Source organism: Nicrophorus vespilloides, unplaced genomic scaffold (assembly GCF_001412225.1).
Source record: "Nicrophorus vespilloides isolate i.1.1-1 unplaced genomic scaffold, Nicve_v1.0, whole genome shotgun sequence".
In the NCBI taxonomy this organism is placed as follows: domain Eukaryota; kingdom Metazoa; phylum Arthropoda; class Insecta; order Coleoptera; family Silphidae; genus Nicrophorus; species Nicrophorus vespilloides.
In genome coordinates, this window is record NW_017096781.1 from 9,353 (window position 1) to 19,967 (window position 10,615).

At 33.9% G+C, this 10,615-nt stretch overlaps 5 protein-coding genes across 5 annotated transcripts; 1 reads left to right on the top strand and 4 right to left on the bottom strand.

Annotated features, from left to right (window-relative positions):
- Positions 1-2,562: 2,562 nt before the first annotated feature.
- Positions 2,563-3,888, bottom strand: LOC108558174 (exostosin-1-like; the record flags this gene model as incomplete). Its single annotated transcript, XM_017915001.1, is given in 1 exon segment — positions 2,563-3,888. A coding segment is annotated over 1 exon segment (878 nt), but the record flags the coding sequence as incomplete, so codon positions are not given.
- A 487-nt stretch (positions 3,889-4,375) lies between these two features.
- Positions 4,376-5,618, bottom strand: LOC108558176 (PRA1 family protein 3). Its single transcript, XM_017915003.1, has 5 exons — positions 5,450-5,618; positions 5,154-5,368; positions 4,877-5,097; positions 4,687-4,808; positions 4,376-4,479 (listed from the first exon to the last, which is right to left on the bottom strand). The coding sequence occupies exons 2-5, from the start codon at positions 5,336-5,338 to the stop codon at positions 4,426-4,428; spliced, it is 582 nt and encodes a 193-aa protein (XP_017770492.1). The 5' UTR covers positions 5,339-5,368; positions 5,450-5,618; the 3' UTR covers positions 4,376-4,425.
- A 353-nt stretch (positions 5,619-5,971) lies between these two features.
- Positions 5,972-7,488, top strand: LOC108558172 (WAS protein family homolog 1). The gene is made up of 2 exons (XM_017914998.1): positions 5,972-7,175; positions 7,235-7,488. The coding sequence occupies exons 1-2, from the start codon at positions 6,093-6,095 to the stop codon at positions 7,421-7,423; spliced, it is 1,272 nt and encodes a 423-aa protein (XP_017770487.1). The 5' UTR covers positions 5,972-6,092; the 3' UTR covers positions 7,424-7,488.
- LOC108558173 (Werner Syndrome-like exonuclease) lies at positions 7,467-8,593 on the bottom strand. Its single transcript, XM_017915000.1, has 6 exons — positions 8,451-8,593; positions 8,278-8,393; positions 8,004-8,225; positions 7,820-7,952; positions 7,656-7,757; positions 7,467-7,602 (listed from the first exon to the last, which is right to left on the bottom strand). The coding sequence occupies exons 1-6, from the start codon at positions 8,520-8,522 to the stop codon at positions 7,531-7,533; spliced, it is 717 nt and encodes a 238-aa protein (XP_017770489.1). The 5' UTR covers positions 8,523-8,593; the 3' UTR covers positions 7,467-7,530.
- Positions 8,594-8,750: 157 nt separating this feature from the next.
- On the bottom strand, positions 8,751-10,469 carry LOC108558175 (transcription initiation factor TFIID subunit 7-like). The gene is made up of 5 exons (XM_017915002.1): positions 10,198-10,469; positions 9,698-10,141; positions 9,410-9,643; positions 9,212-9,353; positions 8,751-9,159 (listed from the first exon to the last, which is right to left on the bottom strand). The coding sequence occupies exons 1-5, from the start codon at positions 10,270-10,272 to the stop codon at positions 8,951-8,953; spliced, it is 1,104 nt and encodes a 367-aa protein (XP_017770491.1). The 5' UTR covers positions 10,273-10,469; the 3' UTR covers positions 8,751-8,950.
- Positions 10,470-10,615: the final 146 nt, after the last annotated feature.

Consider the following 10,615-nt stretch of genomic DNA (forward strand, 5'->3'; position numbering starts at 1 on the left):
ACCATTCTAAGGCTGATCACATTGAAAAACAACAATGCAGAAGAGCCTCGAACAATGGTCACACACCGCCGTATCAGCATCCATTGTGGTTTCGGTCTGAGTATGTGTTTTAGCAGAATTGACACCTGAAAGGTGCGGCGATTGTGAATTATCCGCCACCCTCGTTTTACCATTACCACTCCACGCTGCAAAACATAATTCACGTCCTCCAAATATAAAATCCCTCCGTTCCGCGCTTTTTTTTTCCACTCTATTATTTCGCACCACCCCCAACCCCGTTCTTTAATGAAATACATTTCTAAAAGCGGAGAAGTATAAGAAAAAACAAAAACACGCGCCACTGCAATCTTCTTCATTTAACTATGACATGACGTAATTCCGACCGAAAATTGCATTTCGCCCATGTTTTGCCAAATTACAGTCTACAATGAACAATGATGTTGACGTCATCAGTGTGCAACTTTTGTCGCTTCGAATATTTTCTCGAATGCTACAAAAAGCTGTTATTAGGGTAGAACTACGAGCAGATTCTGCCTATATAGAAGCTTTCTAAGTATTTTTATGCAAGAAACGAACTGATTGGAGAGGTTAGCGTTTTTAAAGTGGCATTAAATATGAATGTAAAAACACAGTTATTACGGGGATGTAAAATGGCTATTTTCTCGGATGCATGTGTGAACGTCGGAGGGCCATTAAATATTCAAGCAATTGTTTTAATGCCTCCAAGGGGCCCGCTTTCAATTACTAAATAGGGATTGGCTGCCCCACTAATCACCTTCCAACCCTCCATACTTCTTACTCTATTTGCACGTCCGACGATAATTATTTTTCAATGCAATTGCCACTTGACTCCTTCATACATAATCAACGAAGTAATCAAATTAAGGACGTTATATCACACGTTGAGGAAAACGGAGGAAATGGGTTGAAAAAGGAAACCACAAATGCAGGGTCGAAGGGTTAATGTGCACAAAATGAACTGTTGTGTTTCGAGCGACGGCTCATTTAGAAAACGTGTAATTGTATTGACTCAAACATCGTTAGTGCCACGGTTTAAGTGCATCGAAATGACTAGTTTAGAAAAGTAAACAGGAATGAACAAATCGACCATCATTTTTCACGCCACGTGGCAGAAAAGTACTTAATTAGTTCAGTCCACTTTCTTTTTTATTTATCTTCCCGTCCTTCCTCTTTTTTTTTCCTCGTATCGAGTTGTTGATTAAATTTAGGTAGCTTTGAAGCCACGAGGGCGAAGCAAAAGTCCGTCGAGGATAAAGTTGGGGAAACTCCTGTTTCAAACACGGGCGAGAGAGCAGAAGAAGAGGAGCAAAAACAAAAAAAAAACTATTAAAATTAATTGAAAGCCTGCTCCCGAGGATTGGGATTAGATTAAGGCTTGTTTAGAGTATTCGCTTTGAGGTAGAAATACAATAGAAGTTATGTTCATAATGGCAGAATGGACGTCTCTGGGGATAATCATAAACCAATTTCAATAACGACAAACTGATGGTTTTTCTGTTTCACTTATCAATAATCTTATGGTGAATAACGGAAGTGGTCGTGTTACAAACACGTAATTCTTACCAATTGATAAGCAACGATAGCCTTCTGACTAATGTCTGATCTCTGGGCAGACTTGTAACTATGATTGCAATATATTGTCTATTCGAAGATAGATATGTACTAGCAGATTAACCAAAGAAAATAAATCTTCGAATATAGAACATGCTCAAATTATTCGAGAAACTCGTTTATACGATTTAATAATAACGTTTTGAATATTTCACATTTTCCAAACCGCTCGCGGTTTGTAAATTCAAAAACAAATACATTCAATTAACGCTGATACACATCGAAATATGCCCATTAAATTTGTGCTGTTGTTGTTTTTACTTTGATTTTACGTCTATTATTATTATTATTATTTTTCTCGCAAAAATAATCTGCATAAAGCACGCATGCAAAACAACTATTCATATTTTTTTTCAGTTTTTTTGGGTTTTCAGTTAAATGCAAATACATTCAAATCACAGCATGCTCCGAAATGGAAACAGACAATACATATATAGAATAATATAAATATTCATTACATTTTTTTCTGTTTTAGAATTTTCTGCACGGGGTTTCGTGACTCCGGTTGAAATAATTTTCTATTAAGTTTATACAATGTGCGGCTATTTTTAGCATTTTTACTAAGAATAATCTGCTCCGCAGCTTCCAGTACATAAAGGATATCGTGGTCCAAGGGTATTGCTTGATAGATATATATTTACGTATTTAATCTATTTCAAGTACTTCCTCTGGGTATCTTGAAGACAGCTCCGTAGATGAAATATGTTTTAACACAATTTTCTATTCAAATTTACCAATGTAACTATTATTATATTCTTATTAATTATTATCGCCACGCAAAGCATATTTTCAAGAAAAATATTATAATTATAAAGTACGTCAGAAAACACCACGGTCATAGATTATGGGCAATTAAGTTATCTGCTTCAAAAATAAATAAAAGACAGTTGTAAAAAATTGCATAATACTTAAATATTGAATATGACTCACCTATCGTACTCCTTGTTATCTTCGTCACATCTTTCGTCTTTCATCTCCTTCCAATTTTTGCCGTGTTTGCAGGTGGTGACTAGTATGATGTCTTGTTCATTATGGAGATGGTACAGCGAGTTCCTGGTGTCCGATCCGATACCATGAACGTATCTTTTCCCTTTGAATGCCAATAAATAGTTTTTATTCAAGGGAAAATTGTTGCTAAGCACGAAGCCGGGATTGCCCCCTTTCTCCGGATGTGTCTTGTGGAACAACGGTATGCTGATGTCAAAGCCATGCCTCAGGTGTTGCTCAGACATGCTGGCCTTTGCAAGAATCGCCTTGCCATAGTCAAAATCAAGGCCGTTTTCTGTGTAGTTAGGCCATGTGCCAGAATATAAGTTGAATATTAAATGGTTCACTCCATTGTTCCACAGTGGTAATTTCTGTATGCGTAATTGTAAGTTCCTTACATAATCAGCACTTAATCTATCCCTATCTAGAGTGTCAAGACTTAAAACAAAAAGGCAAGCTTCTGTAGGATCAGATGTGTAATATCTGGACTCCCTTAACACATTCAAAAGTTTCTGATATGATTGACTAGGTTCACTATCATTTTCATCTGAAGGATATACATAGACTTTGAAGTCATTTTTGCACTTGGTGAAGTCAAAGCAAGTCTCCATCCGACACAGTTGAGTATTCTCTATGGTGGACCTCTCTTTCCTTCTCCCAACACTACCTGTTCGTATGGCACCCACATTTATAAATTCTGGCAAAGTACATACTTCTGAAAGAACTTCTTCACTTTTCTTCCTATAACATCCAAAGTAAACAGAAGCTAGGAATGCACAGAACAGCAGCAGATAGCGTTTCTTTGCCTGCATTATGGGCATTCACATTTTTATTGGAGCTAATTATTTGATACCAGCAGAACTCTTCAAACATTGCTGTGCGCTTTGTTGTTGTTGACGGTTCCTCATAATTGAAATGGGACAAATAAAGCGGGCCCTTATCCACAGATCAGACAGTGCTCCGACAAATCTAACCATTGTAAGCTCCACGATTTGCTTTCTTCGTACAAATGAAAAAATAACTTTCTTACAGATGCCTTTGGGAAACTATTCATTTCTCGGCAATATCCATCCGATTCTCATCTCTTTTATAGTCCAGTTCCCTTCTACGAGCATCCTAAAGTGTGTTTCGGCCACTATATCGTCGACACTCATTCATCATTACCGCTACACATCTCATTTTAAAATACTACTATGAACCATCACTCAAAACATACACCGACATACATACACAACTGGAGCATTTGTACTTATGACGAGTGATGACTGGTTGCTGAATTAAAACTGAACTGAAGTTTACTGCATAACTAACTTCTGTCAAGTTCAGAACCTACGGTTCATTTGCGAACTATATCATGGGTAAAGCATAGGCAGCCACACCATACTCAACGGTACTTCCAAAAGAAAACATTCCATTACTTTCAGATATAGCGTTTCCATCACATCTAAGAAAAGATCATAATTCCTTCTTAGTTACAATTTATTATATTATTTAGAGAACAAAAGTACTTAACAAAGAAACATGTCTCTAATAATATATTTACCCTTACCCATATATAAACCTAGGCAACCAAATCTTCAAAGAATTATGAAATTTCACATCTGAATTCCCTTACTTGGTGACTGTTATTTGAATGGTTGCATCGAAATATATTCAATTTCACTTAGCTTAAAAATCCCAATACTCTGCTAATAAAAATATAGAAATAATAACAAAAAAAAAGCGAAATAATAATGGTATAACAAAATTTTATTCTAAAATAAAATATATGTATTTAAATTGAAACAAAAAAATATAATAATCCCTTTAATCCTTGGAATGCTTCACCTGACTTTGCTCTTTGAAAGCTGAAAACAAGAACTACAACAAGAATAAGTATTGTTTGCAATTCGTTTACATATACTCGTTTATTGTTATTATCATTATTGTACTATTATCATAAATATTGGAAAAAGTAACAAACTATTCTACTATATATTGAGTATTCAGCGATAATATTCGTGTAAAGCATAATGACTGTAGATATATTGCGACACATTCAGGTAATTAAGTTCGAATTTAAAATACCTCAATTCCCATATCCCTGAGAAAGATTCCCATCGGCGTTTGAGAGTTCTTAAAGGCGACGGTTTTATTGACAATCTTGTTCTTGATGTTTCTCATGCGTAACGAGGCGTGGATGAAGGACACTGCAAATAACAGACAATGAATAAACAAGAAATGTAATACCCATTTGTATTGAGTTGTCACCACTTACAGCAAATTGGAATCAGAATGCCTAGCAAGAATACCAACAAAGACCCTAACATCTTGCTCAGTAAAAAGTATCCTAGTGAGAAGATAACCAATGATATTATCATTGGATTCTTCCTGAATAAGTTACCACCAAGTTTTACATCCCTGGACATATAGTATATTATGAAGAATGAGGCAAATAATAAGAATGAGCCTGTGATCATTTTGGTTGGATGTATGGCTCTAAAAATATTACAGACAGTTATTTTGTATACAATTTATAATCGTTAAGAACTAACGTGAAAATAATTATAATTAGAATTGACATCAAAAAGTAGTTTGATTGATAATAGAGCAAATTATTGGAGACCCTTTTGCCCCATTTTTCTATATCATTAACATCTGGCAATTGGAATCTAGCTGAATCCAAAAGAAAGTCATCCAGTGGCCTCAGAGGAGCAAAGCTTAGAGCGTCTGATTGCATGGTTGTAATAAATTAATGCTTTAGTCACTTCTAAAAATAAACATATTATTAATGCTATCTTATAACACTTTATTTATATGTGATAATAAATCAATACTTAGGTTTACTTACTTGCTTTGTAAATTGATGTGAGTTCATTGATGATCACAACTAATTGTCTTATTGAACCTCGTTTGTACTTTTTAGTCACTTACTTAGGGCTATACACTCAGCAGTAGTTCTGACCTGCAATCACTACAATATGACATTTTGCCAACTCTCTGGATCACTCTGGATTCTGCAGTGGCGCCTCTTGAGTGTTGATCTCAAAGTTTTATCCAAAACAACGTTTCATCAAATCAGCTTGTGTTTTCTTTACATCAATTTAAGTAAAATACAGATAATTAGAATATAATTAGTATTTGTATAGTTATCTTATTACTGTAGATTTGTTGTTATCATGAATCAATAGTGATGAGTCAACACAGAAAAAAGTACATCTTAAGCTTTAATTTTAATACTAGAGAGGCGCCACTGTTGAGTATCCGAAATCCTCTATATTAATTTAATAAAATATACACATTTGAACTAATAATATAAAAAAAAGCTTTCAATATAAATATTTAAAATAGCAAGAATATTGAACAGCAAATATACCTAAAATATAGTATGTGTATAGAAAAAAATATTTCTTTTGAAATATACAATTAGAACTACCAATTGTCATAACACTTGTATCTAATGTTGTGATGTGTTGCTGCTACTAATTATCAAAATGCAACCTCAATATGAAGTGCCTTTAATTCCTCAAAATCTCAGAGGAGAGGAAAACATTATTCAAACTGCAGAGGCTATAAATTATCTAAGTGATGTTACCACAGATATATTTAACCGTGTCCAAGAGAGGATTGAATTATACAAGAAAAGAATAGATGATATTACTACCAGAATAAATACATCAAGTGGTAAGTTGGATAGGCTGACTGGTGCTAAGAAAGCTACCCAGGTATTCTCCAGCAGCAAATATCCAGCTGCAGATATTAACACCACATACAAGTCAATATTTAGCTCTGGTAAGCCATTACCTATAAAGAAATTTGCACATCAATATAAGAATCTTCAAATCAAGGATGAGCCTCATGATACATTGCAATTATATCATGTTAAGGTGCAAGATAGTAATAATAAAGAGATTTTAGTTGGTCTGGGACCAGCTCCTAAGGATATAGATGCTGTAAATGATATGCTTTTATATAACACTGGCAAAAACTTGTATAGTAATTATGTACATTCTGATAGTCTTATTATGAACAAGTCATGCAAGGAAGAGGATATTAAGGATGTTTCTGATATTGGCGCTGCTCCACATTCTATAGCTGACAAGAAGAGCATTCACAAACCTATTGGAGAAACGTTCTTCTACTCACCAGATTTAGGAAATGTCCCAACGATAAATGTTCCTTTGGATCTACCTGATTTACCCGGTATAGCAGACGATCTTCGATACGAAACTGAATCTGATCCCAGTATAGCTCCTTCGATAGCAACAACTCCTAATGTACCAGATTTGCCAGCGATAGTTCATGAGGACATTGTTTTACCGAAGATCGAAGAAAGCGTTGTGGAGAAGCATATCGAGGAACCGAAACAAATTGAATTACCGCCTGTGGTAACGCCGGAAGTGATTGAACAGCCAAAAGTTGTTGAGAAAGTGGAACCACCTAAAGAAACGGTTAAGAAAACACGTCCTGATTCTGATGCCAGAGCTAGTTTAATGGAAGCTATCAGACAGGCAGGAGGAACCAAGAAATTGCGGCAAGCTGTGGATGTTGAAAAGTCGTCAAATACGGCCGCTCCGGTATAGTATACTAATCAAAATCATATATCATGAACTTATATTTATATATTTTCTTTTAGTCTGGGGGCGACTTGATGGCTGATCTTCATGCGAAGTTGTCAATGAGGAGGAAAGGTATCTCTGGTAATAAACCTGCTGAAGATTTGGGTGCATCGTCAGTGTTAAATAAACTTTCTGCTATGATTCCTCCGCCTCTTGTTAATGACGATTCGTCTAATCGTAATTCCGACGACGAATGGGAAGACTGAAGATATTTCATATATATTACATTCGAATAATTTAAGTCATATATAAATACAATCGTTTAATATCAAAATCATAATATATATTAAAACAATATCACCAAGGTAAAAAATCAATTTATATCCTCATCTTTTGGAAGTTCGTCATTCAATTTTTTTAATAATAAGTATAATTTCAGGGAGACCTACAAAAATTAATTAATAAAATAGGTTGATATATAAAGCTGAAAAATCTTACATAAGAATCTATAGCAGCATACTTCTGTTGGACATCAGTCAGTGGAATTATATGCCATTTACTATTCCTCACAGCCTTGTTCTTATCCAGTCTCAGTTCAAGCTAAGAAATTATAGGAATTTATTTAATGACAATATACCTAGTATTGTATTGAAAATACTCACAAAGTGTTCAACTAATTTCTGCAGACTCCACCTTCCACTTATGCTATGAAGCTTTCTAGCAAATGTACCAAGATCAGTAACATTATCATAATTCAAATCCAGATTAAAATCTCTTTTTAATTTTGATACATCACTAAAACAAAGATATTCTAAATGTTGTTGTATGAACTATTACTTCTATTACTTCTTAATATTGTTTCCTACTAAACGAATTTTTGGATGCTTAAGGAATTCAACAAGACTCTGGGGTAACTTGGTAATTTTACTAACATGGAATATATATGTTATATCCAGGTTGGGACTAATTTGGATAACTGCTGTTTTACCAGGACCAGTGGTGAAATTAAAAGGCCATTCTAAATCAAAACCTACTGAAATTTCTTCAATGCTAGACTTTGCTCCATTACTGAAAAGAAAATTAATGAATATTGATAAAATAAGAATAAATTAAATCTTACAGTAATTTCTCAGAAATTTCAGCACAATCAATGAATGTTGTGTAGTATTTAATAATTCCATCGAATTTTACGAACGGTGCAGTTTCGAGCGCTTTTCTCTTATTTCTTCTTAAAGCCTAAGAAAAAAAAACACGTTTCTGGCGGGAAAACTACTTTTATTGGTTATTACATACCACTTCCTTACTCTCCGTATTCTTTTCAGCTAAGGGAACTTGAGATCTTGTCCTCATCCTTGTGCTTTCCATCTTCGATGTTAATTGAAATATGATGTTTCTTTTTCGTATTTAAAGGGAATGCTAATACTTTAAAAAAATATTCTGTATTTTACTGATCCTTTGCATTGTTGCCAAGTTTTAGAAACTATAAATTTCCTGATGTTTCATACTTATTTTGCCCATTAACATAGAAATAATTAATTATTATTTTATTACAAATTAATACAATTTTTTTTTGGTAAATATTTAAAAAATGCGACTTGCTAGAAGTTCATTTCAAATTGTAAATATAAGTTTTCTTAAAAAATCTAAACATCGAACTTACATAGGTTTCCTATCGATGTACGAACGTGAGATAGCAGTTCGAAAAAAAATGTAGAATGGAAAACAATGTAATATATAATAAAAATAAGTACATGATCAAAATGAACAAGATGTAGAAAAATAAAAGAAAATATTTATATGATCTGCTTTAAAAGCTCGTTCAGTTCGACTTGTTCGCGTTCCTTGTCAGATTGTTCTTGGTATAGGCGACTAGATATCTCTTGGAACCTTTGCCTCAATGAGTGGTTCTCGATGTTCTCAATTTCAGATTCATGCTGTGCCAATCTATTTTTGATTGTTGCAATCTCTCCCTGGACCTCTTCCAATCTCGTTTCAATATTCGCTAAAAAATAGACATTAGTAAAGATGAAAACTAACATTTGGTATATATTTACCTCTAGACAAATTCATTGAAGAATAACAGACACTAGATGACTGGGGCTGATAATAATCTAAGTCTTGTAGTGGTGATATGTCCATTGAATTAAACATATCTGTCGAAAATTCGGTCAGTATCTTGGAGTCAACAGTGTTGTTCTGAAACATTGAATAAATTATAAAACTGTTTATATAACTACCTATAAAAATAATACCATAACTGAGTTTGAATCTGTTAGATGACTGTCTTCAGCAGAATTCTGGCTTGTCTCGTCCAATTCCAATACATGCAAAGTGGCATCCTCTTCCTCAGAATCACTCACTGCTCCTCCAAATATATCATGTTCAGCAACATTGGGGTTTGGATCAATTGGTTCCTTCTTAATCACAGTTCCTTTATTGACTTTATTGTCATCATCTTCATTTAAGACTTCCCATTTCACACTCACCTAAATTAAATATTTAAAATTTTCCATCAAACTAGACTACACTACAATACATACAGCATCATTATCTATTCTAAGAAGCCTTTTCACTTCTTTTTCAATCTCTGGAGCTTCGACATACTTCTTTTTTAATGTTTTCCTGAATCTTCTCCTCCTAACATTCTTTGTTGGTGGTGTAATACCATGAGGCCATAGATATTTCTTCTCCACCTTTAATGAGTCCTTCTTCTTAGTTTTTTGAGGAGAATCTTCATCAGTCACTTGGTCATCCTCATGACGACATAACAGCATCTGACAGATATCAGCCGTTTTATAGAAACCTTTTCCATCAATTGTTTTCAATGACTCAACTACAGTTGGCAAATCAACAACTTTGGCAATCATGAGCCATTGGTCAACTCTTACTTCCCCATGTCGAAGGTCATTATCAATTTTTAAAGAGATTATATCTTTTAAAGTGCTATTATTTCTAATGGCTTCGCGAAGAACTTTTGCTGGCTCCTTAAAAATAAATTAAAGTTAAACAGTTAACTTACATTATTTATAAAATTCTTTACCATTGGTAATCTCAATATAAACTGAGACTCCAGTTCTGAATCAGGATCAAATCCTCGATTATGGTTGCGCTCCATTGTATCTCTTCCAATATACAGAATAAACTAAAATAAAACACTTACACAAACCTGACTACATCCAATAATCTCAAAAAAAATATGTTATCAATCTTCAACAAAGTTTGTTCGTTTTACAAAAATGTTGAGATTGCATTACAAGAACTAAACCAAACAAAACATAATTGCTGAATTGCTGTATTATGGTTATACTTATGATGGTGGTATGCGTGGAATTTTGTATCTGGCATGACAGTTGCAAACTTTTTGAATTTGCTATCCTACTTTTAAATCTTGCAACATTGTCACCAATGAATAATATTACTTATTTATAAAATTATTTTGTAAGGTAAATTTCATTAAT

Bases quoted from the DNA above. Each gene is read 5' to 3' on its own strand.
- LOC108558176 (XM_017915003.1), bottom strand. From the start codon at position 5,338: ATGCAATCAGACGCTCTAAGCTTTGCTCCTCTGAGGCCACTGGATGAC. The intron at 5,098-5,153 runs GTTAGTTCTTAA...TAATATTTTTAG, and splicing joins CTAATTATAATTATTTTCAC to AGCCATACATCCAACCAAAA. The intron at 4,480-4,686 runs GTATTTTAAATT...TTCTTGTTGTAG, and splicing joins TCAGGGATATGGGAATTGAG to TTCTTGTTTTCAGCTTTCAA.
- LOC108558172 (XM_017914998.1), top strand. From the start codon at position 6,093: ATGCAACCTCAATATGAAGTGCCTTTAATTCCTCAAAATCTCAGAGGA. The intron at 7,176-7,234 runs GTATAGTATACT...ATTTTCTTTTAG, and splicing joins CGTCAAATACGGCCGCTCCG to TCTGGGGGCGACTTGATGGC.
- LOC108558173 (XM_017915000.1), bottom strand. From the start codon at position 8,522: ATGGAAAGCACAAGGATGAGGACAAGATCTCAAGTTCCCTTAGCTGAA. The intron at 8,226-8,277 runs GTAAGATTTAAT...TTTTCTTTTCAG, and splicing joins GAAATTTCTGAGAAATTACT to TAATGGAGCAAAGTCTAGCA. The intron at 7,603-7,655 runs GTAAGATTTTTC...TAATTTTTGTAG, and splicing joins ATGCTGCTATAGATTCTTAT to GTCTCCCTGAAATTATACTT.
- LOC108558175 (XM_017915002.1), bottom strand. From the start codon at position 10,272: ATGGAGCGCAACCATAATCGAGGATTTGATCCTGATTCAGAACTGGAG. The intron at 9,354-9,409 runs GTATTATTTTTA...TCAATGTTTCAG, and splicing joins CAGATTCAAACTCAGTTATG to AACAACACTGTTGACTCCAA. The intron at 9,160-9,211 runs GTAAATATATAC...TCTATTTTTTAG, and splicing joins TTCAATGAATTTGTCTAGAG to CGAATATTGAAACGAGATTG.